We start from the raw sequence: 17,501 nt of genomic DNA on the forward strand, positions 1-17,501 counted from the left end.
GGCAGAGCGCTTGACGAAGAGCCGAAAGGGAGCGGTGTGGGATTTTTTCTTCCCCCGCACCCCGCACTGCGCCGCCGGACAGTGCTTCCCCTGCGTTTCTGAGGGGAGAAAATTCAGAAAAGAGGGAGGAAGAAAGGCACGAGGGGAAGGGGAGAAAGTTGGTTACCTTGCAGAGAGGTGAAGCTTTCAAGTGGTTCCCACGGCACTTTGCACTGGAGACCTCTGGTCTGCCTGAAGCTGGAGGATGGAGACGGTGCTGCCGCCCGAGCTCACGGCAGTACCCCTCGGGGGGAATGGGAGCACCCAGCTGGTGCCAGACACAGCTCTGCTGCCCCCGGCAAGGGGTACAGCCATGTTCATTGTCCGCTGCGTGATCCCTTCGCTTTACCTGCTCATCATAACTGTGGGCTTGCTGGGCAACATCACCCTCATGAAGATCTTCATCTCCAATAGTGCTATGAGGAGCGTGCCCAACATCTTCATCTCCAGCCTTGCTGCTGGTGATCTGCTCCTGCTAGTTACCTGTGTGCCAGTGGATGCCTCCCGGTATTTCTCTGAGGAGTGGCTCTTCGGGGAGGTGGGCTGCAAACTCATCCCTGCCATCCAGCTCACTTCTGTTGGTGTCTCTGTCTTCACCCTCACCGCCCTTAGTGCGGACAGGTAAGAAAGCTGGGTTGCCCCTTCTCAGCTCTCTGCAGCTTGGGCTAATGCTAGCCAAAGCTAGCATGAAAGGTGAAGCTCTAATAAGGAATCCCTCATTTGCAGTCCCCTCATCCCAACTTGTGAGGTGCCCATACTGCTTCCTCACTGACTAATAGTAAGTATGGTTGGTACTAACTTAAAGGATTTCTGGAGATGGGTGCACCTAGGCTTCCATATTCCAGGGTGCCAAATGCGAGAACTGGGTTTAGTCCTGTCTTCTGGACCTCTGGGATGGTCCTGTAACAGCCCATGTATTGTTATTCACTACAAGATGGTTTCAGACCCTAAATATAATCCATGACAAACCACAGTGATATGTCAGCAGCCAGTGAGCAGCTTAAACCAAGTCAAGCGCAGAGGTATTTCTAATAGATTTGTTTCTTTCTGCTGAGGAAGTAAGTTTGTGTGTGCACGTGCGTGCGCGTGCACAAGTGTGTGCGCATTTGTGCTCTAGTAGAAGAGCGGGTGACTGCCGGAACTACTTCAGCCTCTGGGAATTCAGAGGCACCACACCGTTCTGTTGAAATTGTGAGCCTTAAACTTTTGATTCAAACTATTCATTTTGGCTTCTGAACTTACAAACAAGGAAGGAAAGAAAAAAAAAAGAAAAAAGAAAGAAAATCCCCCAAAACAAACTAGAAAGTAACACTGCAATCTCTAGTACTTGTCAGATTAGGAAGAAACAAAAAGCTGGACCCCAAGCTTTTCTTTCCAATTAATATAAATGGATACTTAAGGAATTTATAGCAACTGGGTGGCTGTTGGACTGTGTTTCAGGCTCTGAAAGACAAAATCTTGTGGTGTAATGGGCAACCTTAAATTGAGTGAAATTACCTTTTGTCCCTAGTCAGAGCACTTCTCTTCTTTTCAGCCAGAAATTTAAATGTTTAATTCATTTTCCATGGGAGATACTCCAATTTCTTTTGTTGGATTTTAAGCTGAACACATGCATCACATTGATGTATGATGTAAAGGCTTGAGTTTAGTAACGTATCTTCACACTTAAGGCAGTTTTCTTTCTGCTCTGTTTCCACTGTTTAAAAGTATAATTGTCTTATCCTATATGAAAAGGGAAGAAGTTATTTGCAAAGGAGACAGTATCTCTAGTGAAACATAGTGTGAGGGAATGCTGGGATATTTAATGTTGAAGGATTCATTAATTTACTTTTTATATAGCTTTGAAGCATTCATTGTTTGGTTTTTTTTCCATGTAATTTTATGTCTTTTTAATATCAGTAAAGATTCAAGAAGTAATATTGTGCAACACTTATGTTGAACTAAAACAGAGGCATTGGTGTGGAGAGGTTTTTGTCACACTAATTTGTAGCCAGATCCTAATGTCTCCCATCTTGACTAGATTTGGTTATGGGGAAACTATGTCAAATTATGTGAGTAGATCAGAAATGGTGGCAACATTCTGCACCTAAGAGGTGATGAGGAAGTGAGGCCTGGCTGGGGGCAGTGTTTTCTCCAGATAAGTAAATCTAGCATAGGATGTTAGCAGTTTGGGAGCACTGATATTGCTAAAAAGGCTCCATTATAAACCAGTACATTTTCAATGTCTTCTCATTGGCCCCTTCTTTCACAGATAATGCTCAAAGTATGTTTTAATATATGATCATTAAAGTCTTTCTGGCTTTTTGCTCCCAATTACCACAGGACTCTATAGAACTCCAGACGCTGTTTACGTGGAGGAACAGATTTATAAATAGAGTTCTTTACAGTGTGTCTGTGTGAATTAGGATAAGGGAGTTTGTCTTGGTTTCCACAGTGCAATTAGCACGTATTGTTTGTGTGGAAATTCTACATGGCAAATTACATATATATGATACATTTAACAACAATAGCTACATTAGCAATAAACAATCATTACTTATAAACTGAAGCTATAAGGAAGTAAAAGCAGTATTCGTTGAACATGTATCTTTTCTAAAGTTGTTGTATTTCATATGGCGTTTTGTCATGGAAATCCCTCTCAGCATCACTAGTGCTTTCAGTGTGACATATGTGCACCTTTTATCTGGAAGCTTGATTATCTAGTACTGAGATTATCTGGGTTTTGGTTTGTTTGTTTATTTTTTTTGTGTGCAAACATGGGTAAGAATCAAGGGGAAGGGCAACAAGGCAGACATGATGGTGGGAGTTTGCTACAGAACTCTTAGTCAGAAAGATGAGGCTGATGAAATACTCTGTAAGCAGTTCAGAGAGATTTCATGATTGCTACCTCTTGTTCTTTCGGGAAACTTCAGCTTCTGAGATGTGTGCTGGGAATACAATACAGCAGAGAGGGAACAGTTCTGGAGTTTCTTGGAGTGTGTGAAAGATAATAATTTCATGACACAACTGGTGAAGGAGCCAACTAGAGAGGGTGCCCTCCTGCATCTGCTGCTTGTTAACAGATAAGGACTTGTAGGAGATGTGATGGTTGGAGGCATAGGTCTCGGGTATGGTGATCATGAAATAACAGTGTTTTCAATTCTCAGAGAAGTCAGGAGGAGGGTTAGCAAAGCTGCCACCTTGGACTTCCATAAGGCAGACTTCGGCCTGTTCAGGAGACTGATTGGCAGAGTACCTTGGGAGGCTGTTCTGAAGGGCAAAGGAGTCCAGGAAGGCTGGGCACTCTTCAAGAAGGAAGTCTTAAAGGTGCAGGAACAGACTGTCCATGTGTCCTAAAAGATGGGCCAGTGAGGAAGAAGACTTGTGGGGCTGAGAGATGTGAGGAGACTGTTCCTCATAGCCTCTGCTTCTATTGATTTTCCTTTATAGTGCAGAAACAAGACCATCTCCAGAATCCTTAATATTTCTCTAGTTAAAAACAAAACAAAACAAAACACAACACAACACAACACCCCAAAAAACAAACAAGGAAAACGAGTGGATTACAGAAAGATAAAACCTAATCATTGCAGTGGGTGACAAATCAAAGAAAGGAAGGGGCTCAGGGACAAAAATGTACAAAACAGAAAAAAAAGTGAAATAAAGTGCCTGAAAGTGCCTATAGAGCTGGTGTGTGATGGCCAGGGGTGCATTTCCTAGAGATTTGGTGGGAGAAGAAATTAAAAACAGAACCCCTCTTGACCCTTTTTTTTTCCCCTTTTTTGCTTCTCCAGGGGCCATGGACTGCAGTTTTGGCCGGGGTTAATGGATGTTAATGAGAAAGTCCCAGGACTTGGTGTGGTCTTGGATAATTAGGGTAAAAATAAGGAGGTTAGAGGAGAAGTGTAGCCAGAGGCACTGCAGCATGGCACACATGAAAAAGTGTGCCAGCATCTCCTCAGTGCAAAAAAGGAGTAAGCCAGGGATGAACCTGCTTTGAACTGTGCCTGACTTGAACCACTCCATGAACTTGTTCACTGCGCCTGGGATTATTATTCTAATTTATGTCCATGATGGGCCATGCAGTTAGCTCAGAATGCAAACTGGGCCCATGGGGCTCCTCACCCTCTTCTCAGAGTGAAAGATCTTCCTGTTGTGTGCCTAGGAAGGAATCTGGAGTAAGGAAATGGAGCACAAGTATGGCAAGGTGTTTCCAAGATGCTTTTCAGAGTTAGAGCTCTGGATGATGCATAAACCTTGGTGTAGAGAGGCGGTTGGAAAAGCTCAAGGGGGAGCAGATTAAGGATAAGTGCTACAGTGTGCACCCCTGGCCATCATTGCATTATTGTGTACACTGACAAAAAGCAATTGTACCCACAAAATGCCAAGAGATCTGGGGTGAATTGACTTTGAAGAAGTAAATGGCAGTCTCTAAAAACAGCTTTAGATTTGTCTCACATAGTCTTTCCTTTTCTTTTTGATTGTCATTTATACCTATTTTTTATGTGATCTGTAAAAATAGGATTAAATTTAATTCTGCTACTTTTTCTAGATTGAATTTTCTTTCTAATGAAGGGTTTAAATGTGTTAGCTCAGATACAGTCCTTCTGCACTCTGATGAAGACAGTGAAGCTGAACAGTGAGGCAACTCACGCTACTGCAATTGAAATAGCCTATTCTTTGTATTCTTCCTAGAATGTGTGATAGAAAGACACCTTTGATGAGACAAATACTTGATTAACCAGATATCAGAGCTATTTTGCATTAGTGCCGTGACTCCTATCCTATATCTAAACAATAAAGGAGTTTGAAAATTTAAATTCATACTTAAATAACTAAATACCGTGTGATTACAAATACCCAGTAAGTTCTTTCAAGTTCATGAAATTAGTGGAAAGTAAAAGGAAATCTACTTTGCTGTTCATTGAGGAGTAGTGTGTTTTGGATTTAACTTGACACAACTTGTCAGATGTCAGAGAAAATAACCAAGAGACAAAAAATCCATATGAACCTTGGTGTAGTTACATCTGCTGCATGCAGATTTAATGGTATATTACCAGCTTTATATGAGCATACGTACAAATAAAATTGTGGTGAGCATATGAAATTGAGAGAAATGGATTATTCTGATAAGTTCTTATTCTACCTCACATGATTCTCTTTTGTCCTTCACATGACTACCCGAAATATTGTTTCATTTTTTCCCCAACTACTTTTCCCATTACTTTTCTTAACATAGTGTCATGTTTGTGCTTTGGCTTCAAGTTTCTTTGATTGTTTGTATTTTAAAGATTGATATGTTAACTTTTTCCTCTGTGATTTTTTAATGTTCCTTTTTTTCACCATGGTGTGTACTTGTTTTTTTCCATCTACGCTCATTTCAATGCAGACTAAGAACAGAAGTTGCAAATGAAATTGATCTGGAAACAAGTTTAGAAGTGATGGAGTGGAGTCTTCTAATTGATAATACTGGAACAAGTAAACAAAGTTGCAGCTTTTTGAATTTAGAAATTAGAAATTTGGGGTCTAGATTCTCAAATGGTTCCAGTTACATAAATAGACGTTCAGTTATTTACTTCTTCTTGGCTTGAAACATTTCTAAAAATCATCTGATTATGTAGTGTTCTCCTCAATGGTTATGCTATCTGCCATAGCATAGATTGTTACTGAGTTCATCAAGGAAATGGGAGGAATTCTTTTCTAATAACAACAATTTTATAAAGGTAAACTGGCACTGGGCATATTTTACACTTGGGTTTTCTTCTTCCAGGCACTTTAGTTTCTGTAAGTGATATTTTTATTTATCTTCTGCTCCAGCAGTGATGATTCTATGATATTTTCTTCATTCAAGTATGTATGGATATCATTGCTGGGAGACATAGACTAAACTTGTGGTGGATATGCAGATAAGCATATGTCTCTGTCTCACCAGTCTAAAGGCAGGGTTATCAACAAGATTTGGATCAAGTCCATTTGGGGAAATGTTTCTTTTTTCATCAAACTAATTTAACCCTTCAAGATTCAGAATATAAATGGAAAGAAGAAGACAAGGTTAGGTGTAGTTTTCTAAGATTTTTTTTCTTACAATAGGATTATAGTGAGAAAGAAGTAATATAACTAAATGGAGAGCAGAGCATTAGGGGACAAAGCCAAACAGTACATAAGCTTGTCTAGGCTACACATTGCAATACCTAACCTCTAACCTAGGTATTGACTTTCCCTTCCTCCTATCCACCAGTTCTGAGCAGAAACCAAAATCCAGAATTCCAAATTACTGTTGGAATGAGGTAAATGCTCCAGAAAGGCAATAAAAGCGAGGAGGTTATGCTAGGCTGCCTTGTACTTCACAGTGGGGAATGCTATATTTCCTCTCCTCTCCTCTCCTCTCCTCTCCTCTCCGCTCCGCTCCGCTCCGCTCCGCTCCTTTCCTCATTTTCACAGTAGAAACTTATAAAAACTGCAACTCTGCTGAAGACATATTTGTCTATCTTAAGATATATAAAAATAAGTTCATCAGTTAATTGCAATTATCAAACTTAAATATAAATCTACTAGGAATACTGATGTATGTGTACTTTTCTGAATAATAGCCAGTGAAGTAATTTACTATTACTGCTCTTGGGAGGAGAGATGAACAAATTATAAATGGTACTTTTAACTAATGCAGTTATAAGTAAATGAGCTTAGACAAGTAGAACTAAAAAGCCAGATTGCAGGCAGTAAGTGAGCATTGTAAGGTTTGTACAAGCTTGTAAGAAATACAGTTAGCTAATGTAAAATGAATGGCAAGAGAAAGAAAAAGCAAGAGAAGAAAAATGAAAACAAAAGAGAAAATGTCTCCTCTGAAACACTGAGTGGAAAGGAAAGGCAATATATTTCATGTGGAAAAAAACCCAAACATCCTGGGAAATTTATGTTTTGTCTCTTTTGAGGTGGAGAAATCATCACCCAAAAGACTAAATCAGAATTTTTTGTTGAAGCATTACTGATAGTTTTGGCTCAGCAGAGTGTATTTCTATACAATGGAAAACTTTTTCCCTGAGAAACACAGAACACATGCCACTGACATTAATTTTATTTGTATTTACACATAGTCTGCTAGTCTTAATTTCAAATACTATACATTATATTCAACTGTCAGACCTCTATGGTGCTCTTTCCTGTTGAAAGAAATTCTCTGCACTAAAGACATAAGCACAGAACAAAACTATTGGTACTAATATTACAAATTTAAGAAATCTACTTTAAATTGAAAGAATTTATAACTATAAGACAGAATAAATGTGAATCTCAGACTGTTTGTGTGTTTTGAAAGAAGTTCCCACAGCAGTGGACATCAAATGATACTACATTGTTCTCAACTAGATAAATTGTCCCCCATTTAACGATGCAACTGGAGCTGAGCCAACAGAACTGTTCATACAAGGAAACGAGATTTGACTCCATCCAAAATTTCATTCTGCTTCGATGGAGTGGACTGCAACTTGACACGATTTTAGTACTTGTAACAAATATTGACCATACAACCATGTTTCCTATCCAGATGTATTTATATCCTTTTATATTCTTAGGCTAAATGGTGTCTTTTTGTTTTTTAAATCTTCATGCAATGACACAATAAAATGCTAACATAAACATGTTTTTTATAAATTACTCTAGTTTGCAGGAAATTCAGTACTATGACACAGCAACGGCACTTAAACCAGAAGCTTTATAATAAACCAGATGATACCAACCCCTCCAGCTCCAGGATTAAAATGCAAATTAAAACAAAGTAGTATCAGTCTGCCTTGCCTGAATTTTTTCTCTGCTTGGTGTATGACACTTTTTTACTATATGTCTTTTTTTGCATTGTGGTGGCATGTGGTAAACTAGGAGATAAATTAGGGTTCTATTTTTGGTAGGTGCTATATGAACAGGAACAAGAAGAAAGTCCTTGACCTGAAGAGTTTTTAAGTAGAGACAACAGAAGATACAGAACACAAGGGCAAGGAAATATTGAGGTAAATTTGCTTAGAATAGTAGGCTGTAATCATAATCTGGTGGTTGCCTATGTATTGTCTAGTTGTTTTTTTTTAATGATTTTTAATTTGTTTTTGAAGGTCATCCCAACAAAGTACTCTAGAAAAAGACAGCTATGCAATAGAGAGGCAGCTTAGGAGTAATCATGGAGCAGCTTTTTTTGAAGTCAAGCATGTGGGAGGGGAATAGCATTGTGGATGCAGCAGAGACAGGAATAGAGCTTTCCATTATAATTGGGGGCTGAGAAATAAATTTATGAAGGCCTTTGAAAATAAAGATGGGGAGATGTAGATAAGCTATACTGGAGTTTAGGAGGTAGCAACATGTTATAACTCTGGAGGAAGAAGATATTCTTTTTTTCATCAATTTTATGGGTTGTGTAGAGGGAAGAGATTGCTTTGTAATGAAAACACACTATATAAACCAAATCAGTATCTGCAGAATGGGCAAGTTTGTTTTTGTGTCTGTTGGCAGCAGCCACAGCTCCAAAGAAAGGAAACTTATTATAAAAGTATTTCCTGAGTTGGGGTGCCTTTGTAAGCAGTGATAATGATAGAGGGTGTAGAAAGACAGAATTTACATGAAGGCTTTTAATTAAAACCAAATGCATATTTATAAATATTTCCTGAACTTCATGGTAACCTGTAATTTTATTTATTCATCAGTGAAGTAAAGGAAAAGATGGATTTTGCTTAGTAGTTTGACTAAATAATTGGCACCCTTACTCCGATTTACCAGTGTTATTTTATTCATAGAAAATAAGCACTTTGTAATTTGAATGGTTGTTGGTATGTTTTATACTGGTTTTATACAAGGAAAGAAGCTGAGTGTTCATTTTAGGAATGTTTCACTCAGATATTATCTGTAACTCGTCTGTTTCTACTCTGTATCTTTTCAGAGATACAAGCAAGACAGATTTTGTAAAGTACTTTTCCTTCCCATTGACACTGAGTACTTTGCAGGGCTGAGACCTAGGAAGAAGAATGTCATAGTGTAGTCAGCCGAAGTAGCAAGTAGAATTTTGATAACATTAAAGAAGCTTTTTGGGCTGAACCCAGCCATTTTTGTGAAAAAGGGCACTCTGTCCCAATGCCTTCCAACTTCCCCTCACTCCCCCCTTACCCCTGCAAAGTCCTTAAACCAGCTCTTCCCCAGCAATGTAAAGTTTGAAAGGACTGAGCAGATGTAAAGACTTGACGTCACCTCAGCTGAATGAAATGAAATAGAAGGTCTGTCTTTATGTAATTAAATCAAGGCAGACAGTAATAGGAAGCAAATTATTGAATAATAAGGTCACAGTTTGTGCTGGGGAGCATGCATGCTTTGTGCAGAAGCTTCTATGCTTCCTATGGCAGTATAAAGGATTTCTTTACACCTTGGTGTCCAGGGACTATCTCATTGTGTGTTAGAAGAAATGGTAAACATAAATTAACAGAGACAGTTTACTGAGTTTTATTTTCTACTCAGTGATATGTGTGAAGGCACATTAAAAATTTTCTCTCTGAATTCAGAGAGGATATGAATGTAAACAACCATTATTTTTAATTATTTAGTGATAAAACAATTTGTCACAGTCCTGAGAAAGAGGAGTCCAAGACATACTTTGCCTGAAATATTCTCTGAAGGAAGAGTTTGCTAGAATACCAAGGCAGTGCTCTACTCCAGACATTTTCATGGTCTAGCCAATAGCACTGTTGGTTGCCAGCAAACTCACAAGTTACTGCATGGGGATACAGCTTTTATCCCCAGTTCTTCAAACATCTGCTCAACCTGTTGAGGGGCTATGAGTTACCTGGCAGGACCTGCAAATTAGCCATAGAGGGTATTCGAGATCACAACTCTATTCCTTAGCATTCCCTTCAGTAATTATGTTATATTTAACCATAACCTAATCCTTGGTATGTATTTAAACACCTGCTCATACCCATGTAAATTTATATTTGTATATGCATGTATATGAACCTACATGCATGGATAAGGAATTTTATCACCAAGTAAAGACATTTAAGTTACAGTTCTTCTCACTCTAAGCTCATTGTATTGCTAACAGAGAAAAATAAGCACCTTAGAGGGTGATTTAATGCACTTTAAAAATGAATTATCCTTTGAAAGTACAACTTCATTGACTACAAAGACCTTAAGATTAATAAAGTTATGTACCTGGAGTATGAATCTCTCCTGACTCCCTTCTTCCTGTTAAACTTTTCTTTAGATATTAAAGAAAAATAATTTTTCCATTTCTCAAATCTTCTGCAATTGAAAAACCCAAACCTTACCCATCCCAAATCAAATCAAAAGTAGAAACAAAATATTGAAGAAGAAAAAAAGAACAGATAAAGCAAACTTACAGATTACCACAATTTAGACAAACAGAAATGTTTTGTTTAATGTTCAGTTTTTAATAAAAACATTAAAGCATAATTTAGTTACACTGTGAAAAAAAATTAAATTATTAAAAAAAGTTTAAAATCTAAGCAAAACATTAATGTATCCTTGAAGTATTTTTTCTCAACGTGGATTTGGCCTTTTAAAACTGATGTTTTCTTATCAAAAGTTTCACTTTGTATCAACTTCTGCAACATTTCTTTTTTTAATAGAAGAACTTCTGACCAGATTCTACTTCTATTCACTTATTTTACTTTGCTGTAGTGTGGTATTTCCATTCTCTGCAATTCTTCCTGTTTTCATTGTAATGATTATGAAATGATCGATTCTGCAAAAGTTTCTGTGTTATATTATGATACAGTTTCCCAAAATATGGTATAGAGCAGCAGCTCCCATCTATTGATGCAGAAATGTTTATTTTATTTAAGAGTTAAATATTTAAAAGTTTAATATTTCTGCACAGGCCATTGGGAGTCATTCCTGCCTGACTTTATGAAGATGGATGTATTCCAGGCATTACAGTCTTGACATTAAATCTGTGTGTGGAAAGAAGCTGGGGTGAAAAGGCAAAAGCCATCACAGCAGTGGTTGTTGCTGGTCTGGCAAGAGGAGGTTACTGCTGATTATTGTCCTGTACTCCCAGAGGGTCTGGTGGAGTCTGTTGGAGCCAAGGAAGGAAGCAAACTCTAGTCTGTATGGGCTGGTGCAAATATGAGGTGGAAGTATGGAGGTAGGATGTGCATTTGGGAATTTGCTGGGGGATGCAGAGAAAGAAGGAGTAAAGTCATGACTGCTTCTGTGCTTTCACTAGGCTGGCACAGAATGGGCACCTACAGCTGCAGGTTGTATCCAGGGCTCCTTTTGCCATCTCTGGTAGGTATATATACAGATGAAGCTAGAGATCTAGAGAATGCAGATTTAAGAAATATTACAAACCCCTTGATATTTAAAATAAGAACAAAATACGATATTATTTTAATCAAAGATATGAAGTCGCATTATGCATCACATATTTGAAAAGATACATTTTAATTTGCATCTGCATTTTGATCAATTGCAGGTACAAAGCAATTGTAAATCCCATGGACATCCAGACCTCCAGTGCAGTCCTATGGACCTGTGTTAAAGCCGTTTCCATCTGGGTAATCTCTGTGCTCCTAGCAGTTCCTGAAGCAGTGTTCTCCGAACTGGCCCACATCAATGACGCAGATAATGCCACTTTCACAGCGTGCATACCATACCCCATGACAGATGACATGCACCCAAAGATCCATTCTGTGCTGATTTTCCTCGTGTATTTCCTTATGCCCCTTGCCATTATTAGTATCTACTACTATCATATTGCAAAGAGTTTAATAAAAAGTGCTCACAACATCCCTGGAGAATACAGTGAGCATTCCAGAAGACAGGTAAGTAATTTGCTTTTTACATCCCAATGAAAGATTTGTGTTCTGTATACAATTTTGGATGCAAGTATAGGAATTATAACGTCCAAATTGTTGGATTTCCTAGAGGATTAGTTCAGTTTTCTCATGCATGAACTAAGCAGAGGATTCTCTGAAAAATCTTGTTTTCGCAATTATTCAGTATTAAGCTCAGTATGTAAATGAATATCAGCAAGGAAAAATATAAATTCTGTGCCATCAAACCATATTCCTAACAAGAAATGGGATTGGTATATGTGTTTGTATGTGTTGTTACTCAAACCATTACTCTTATTCTTACTGAGGAACAATGTTTTTGTAGTTAATGCTAGTGGCTTCACTTATCTCTTTAGGCAGCCATTTTGTGAAGAAATCTTACATGAACTTTTTGATAATTCTCCCTGTTTTATTTGTGCTTGGAAATGAAAAAAAAACTGACATAGGCAGTGATTTTTTTTTCTTAGGGGACCTAAGGTTCTTCTCAGACCAATGAGTGCTGAAAATAAGAACAGAGCATGAACTGATTATTTTTTGGCTTTCTCAGTAGATCTTTCTTGGATACAATCCTAAACTTACACTTTTCTAATACCATTTCTATTATAGATGCTATAAAACTTTCAGTATAGCTTCTGTATACCTTTAAGACAAAACATTTTAAAATGTTGGACAAAACCAGCTTCCCTGTAAGGCACAGGAAGCAATAGGATAGCAACAGGCTGTTCATTAGCAGGAGCATTTATATATACAAACAGCAACTCTTGCAGTGAAAGTGCCTCAACCACTTTACAAAAGCATTAGTATTGACAGAGAAAAATACTTATGCTCATTAAATCAATTTGGAAGGGTTTTCTCTGCCAATATTTTAGAAAATACCCTTATACTCACTGAAATCTCTGTGCATATTCTTTAAAAAAAAGACCACATTCCCCCATGTCCTTTTTGCTCAGCATTTCATTTCTGCTCTAGCCTGTTTCTTGTCAAAAATGCGTACATATTAGCACTTCATGTATTATTTTATTTTCCTGTGAAATATAGAGAGCCTTTTGGCTGAACCCTGAGGATGGAAACAGTATTTAATTTATATCACATTTCTGAACCCACATGTATTTTCAGAGCAAGAACATATTTTTTTATTCTACTTAGTTATTTTTTCTTTTTATTAATCTATGAGGCTCAGAAGAATGGAAAATTCTAGTGTACTTACACATCTCCCAGCAAGAAGTAGTAAATTCAGACTATTGCTAACAACTCATGTTTCTTGCATAGCACAGAAGTGTAATGTTCACACTATACTTCTGCACCTTTTAGTCTGCCTTTGCAATCTGAGTGCAAATCCTACCAACTTGGAATGTTAGAGTTTTCCCATCTTTTGTGAATTCCCCACTGGTTTTGATTTAGATTGAGCCAAAAAAACTACTTACAGATTTATTTAACTGATTTTGAAACCCCATTAGAATAAATTAACTTGGTAGTTTGTTTTTTTTTTCAGAAAATTGAGCAAAAACAGGAAATTTTTCTGCCTTTGCAAAACTTTGGTACCTGATGTATGAAATAGATCTTTGAAGAGGAATACGTAGAAAGTTTCTGCCTCCCTTTGGTGCCTTCTACCTGGCCAGTTTCTCTCCCTCTCTTAGCTTGGAATCACTGTGTAGGCTCATTTCTTGGCAGGTTTTCAGCCACTCTTGATATCTACATTGTAATCCAATTATACTTTAGCGCTGTAATTAAGGTACATTTCTTTCATGTCATGATTGAAGATTAACTGAACCTTTCATCATACCCTTGAATTAAGATGCTTCACGCTGTGCAATGCAGTTTTGATGGTTTGTCTAGATGCAAGTTGAGGCATTTCAGACAAAATAATGGGATGCAAGTACCATTGTATAGCTAACACCCTAGCAATGTCTCTACATTTCACTCTCATTGTCTCTATATTTCAAAGCCAGTGGTTTCTAAATTGTTTTCTAACTAAAGCTAAGTTTCAAGCCGAGCACTGACATCTTATCAGAAAGTGTTGTTTCATGGCATCTTTTGATGCATGATTTCAGGCTAAAAGCCAATGTTTTCTTGGGTCATGAATCACTCCTGCTGTGTATATCATATAGAAAGAGCAACCTTCTGTAACTGAAAACAGCTAGGATATTTCAGTGAAAGTAAACGGAAAGTGGAAAAGGAAAGTAAATGAAAAAGTAACTCCCCACAGGAAGCATTTTTACTTGCCCTACTTCTGATAGTTGTTAAAGCTAATATAAAGCAAAATGCTACCTGCTTTGATTAAGTCTGTTATGTCGAGTAGTTCTATTCATTGTTGTTCATTTGGGTTCTCTTCATCTTTTTAGATGGAAACTCGGAAACGTCTCGCAAAAATTGTTCTGGTTTTTGTTGGCTTCTTTGCTATCTGCTGGTTTCCTAACCATGTGCTATATATGTACCGATCTTTTAATTACAATGAGATTGATCCATCAATGGGACATATGGTAGTTACCTTAGTGGCCCGAGTGCTAAGCTTCTGCAACTCTTGTGTCAACCCATTTGCACTGTATTTTCTCAGTGAGAGTTTTAGAAGACATTTCAACAACCAGCTTTGCTGCAGGAGGAAACCTCAGCAAGAGAGACCTGCCAGCTACTTGCAGAACTCCTCTGCCATTCAAATGACTTCCCTGAAAAGCAATACCAGGAACACAGTGACTAGCATGACACAACTGAACGGGCACAACTTGAAACAAGAAATGTCATTATGATTTAATAGGTGTGATTTTTGGCTGTGAAACAAATTTGAACTTTTCCTTTGCAGTTTGTAACACACTTTTGGTGCTCTCATGCTTAGATTGTCTGAGTCCTCAGAAAAAAGGATCTACCAGTCTGACCAACCTGAAGTTATTTCACATCTAGTCTTACTTTTAGATAGAAGTGAAGAATACATTTTTTTGAGAAAACTAAACTGACTGGCTTAATATTGTACATAATATTAATATTAAATATTAATATTTTACCTTAAAGCTCTGGCAGGGGTGTTTGGACTAGATGATCCCTTTGGAAGGTCCTTTCCAACTCCTAATATTCTGTGATTCTGTGATTCTGTGATTCTGTGATTCTGTGATTCTGTGATTCTGTGTAAAGGAGATGCTAATATATGTTTAACATATAAGAAAGTGGAATAATGGTGTGAATATTAGTGTAGCTGATCTAAAATTGCTTTAAAAGGTATAGATATTCTGATCTGAAAAATATGTATCTTTAACTGAATATTAATCCAGGCTTATGTCTGACTTTAATGGATTTTGCATGATTTTTGCTGTGCTATGTGTACAAGTGTTGTTCATTAAGACTGGTCAGCATTTTTTGTACCAATTAAGGAGCCATTCCAATGCATAGATTCTAGTTTCAGAAAAAAAAAATATTCAAGTATCGAGTGCAGATCTTTACCTCATTTAAATCTGCCTTGTTTTTTCACTTTGGCAGATAGACAGATGAGAATTTACTTTTAGAGGGTTGTGTTTGCTGTTAAGTCAGAAGTTTATCTGCCAAAATTACTTTGTTTTCATGATTAACATCTCAAAATAAAAATGTTGTGTGTAATGCACAGGTTTTCTAGAAATTAATGTCAAAAAGCTCATTTATCTGATTTGTTAAGTCTGCAACATCATTGATTTAGAGTGTCTACATGCTTTTTATTTGCTACTACTAACAGGTCTTGCTGATATCAGTACACAACTAAGAAGGAATCTAAGTGTAATGGGATAGCTGAACATTCAAAGAGATAACGTTCTGAGTGGCTTTTTCCGAGAGGGTCTGTGGCAAAGCTTCATACAGCTCAGAGCAGTCTCAGAGAGCAGAACCCAGTTTACTGCCAGACAAAACTAAACTGAAAGATGCCCTTCAGGAGAACACTTAACATACCCTGATCACTAGTGATCATTGAGCCTATGGGACCAGATAAGCTCTAGTATTAAATAAACTCCAAATGTTAATACGTAGGTAGCCGGCATTCATGGCTCAGTGTCAGCAGTTTTGCTGTCTAGATCTGATACACCTCTTGTACACACTCTTTACCAGTCTAAACAAAGCATAAATACTGTTGAAAATCCCAGTGCCATGGACAGTGAACAGGTCTTTGTCATTATTCCCAGGACAACATTGCCAGCATACATGGTCAGTGCAGAGCTGGGATTAAAATAGCAGGGAATGGTGGGTGAAGCTGTAGTTACCAATTACCATCTTGTTCAGAAAAAATTTTCTTAGGGGGTTTATTGCTCTTTCTTTTCATTCAAACTCCTCTGCTGGGGATACATTATACAAGGCTTGCAAAGCTACCCTTCAGACCACAAAAAACCAAGCATTTCAGCTTTAAAATGCCCCATTTTATTTTCTTTTTGGAAACTTATATTTTCATTTTTTTTCTTTTAAAAAATTATTTCACGTGTCAATGCAGGTAAACAAATAGACAGAATGACTGAATTTGATGCAGCAAAAACTCATGTAAAGCTACCCATATGAAAGTTTCTAATCTGTCCCTGCTTTTGGTGAAAGAGCTGATAGGGTCGCAGCTGATTCTCCTCTTATACAGCTGCATGCTGTCAGACTGAAAATTCCCCAAGAATTCCCTCCCAACTAAAAACCATTTCCCAAACCAGATGAGAGATTAGCTGGAGGGGGGGTCTGCTCTAGGTCTGAACTCACAATGTCCTTCTTAGGAGAAGGGGAAGTAGTAGCAGACATTGACACCTTGAGGAAATGGTTTCTTATGGCCAGTTCATGAACTGAAGGTAATTTCAAATAGCTCTTTCTTTCAAATTGTGTAGAACTGCTCCCACACAGATCTCTATCTGTCATAATACTGTAGCCTGCACTTCTGCAGTGACTTCTCAAAGGTGAAGAGTAGAAAGTACACTAGAAAGTTATACTGGATTTCAAAATTAGTTGCTAGTCTTATAACATTGAAAGCTGAAAATTTTCACAAAATTTCTTTCCCAATTCCTTCAAGGTTAGTTATCCTCCTACCCCAGTTTTTAAAGCAACAAGAAGGTACATTGATGTAATCTGTATATGATTTTATCTAATTACCTGAAAAAGACATTCAGTTATTAGCACTCAACAGAGAAAGTAACAGATTGAAGGTCTTAATGTCAACCAGCAGGGTCCAGCTAGTGAGATTTATAGTGTGTAATGTAGTTAAAATTGTGTGGAGCATTCAAATTACGAAATTTATGAAGTTCAGTGTGGACCAGCTCCATACTGTGTGCTCTAGATGACTGCAGTGGCCCTGTGGCTTCAGTATCTCCTTGGAAGACTTTATACAAAGGAGCGAGTTGACGCGATCTTGTAAATCTATTGGTAATAGTTTAGGAAGTTATAATCCAAAACTGCCTAACACCGCTTCATTCTTCTTTTTCTTCATTTTGCCTCTTCTTCTCTCTCTCCATGCCTTAATTCCATGCGAACCCACATATTCTCAAAACTCCTTTTTAATTTTATGCCATTAATTCTTCCTGGATGCCAGACAGAGTTTTGGATTCCTCAGCTCTGGTCAATCTTGAACAATTTTTACTCCTGGATATTTTACACCCACAAAACACAAAAGATTAAAGCCTTCCTTTCTCATTTCTCAATGATGATCAAAGACTGTAATCAAGTTTTCCTTTATTTCTGCAT

General features: G+C 37.7%; 1 protein-coding gene across 1 annotated transcript; it reads left to right on the plus strand.

Moving 5' to 3' along the window:
• Positions 1-244: 244 nt before the first annotated feature.
• Positions 245-14,590, plus strand: NMBR (neuromedin B receptor). Its single transcript, XM_010184683.1, has 3 exons — positions 245-660; positions 11,486-11,834; positions 14,189-14,590. The coding sequence occupies exons 1-3, from the start codon at positions 245-247 to the stop codon at positions 14,588-14,590; spliced, it is 1,167 nt and encodes a 388-aa protein (XP_010182985.1).
• The last annotated feature ends 2,911 nt before the right edge of the window (positions 14,591-17,501 follow it).

The sequence above is a fragment of the Mesitornis unicolor genome, unplaced genomic scaffold, assembly GCF_000695765.1.
Source record: "Mesitornis unicolor isolate BGI_N332 unplaced genomic scaffold, ASM69576v1 scaffold17875, whole genome shotgun sequence".
NCBI classification, from domain to species: domain Eukaryota; kingdom Metazoa; phylum Chordata; class Aves; order Mesitornithiformes; family Mesitornithidae; genus Mesitornis; species Mesitornis unicolor.

Excerpts from the sequence above, each read along its gene's own strand:
- NMBR (XM_010184683.1), top strand. The coding sequence starts at position 245 with ATGGAGACGGTGCTGCCGCCCGAGCTCACGGCAGTACCCCTCGGGGGG. Across the intron at positions 661-11,485 it reads ACCGCCCTTAGTGCGGACAG|GTACAAAGCAATTGTAAATC; the intron begins GTAAGAAAGCTG and ends GATCAATTGCAG. Across the intron at positions 11,835-14,188 it reads GTGAGCATTCCAGAAGACAG|ATGGAAACTCGGAAACGTCT; the intron begins GTAAGTAATTTG and ends TCATCTTTTTAG.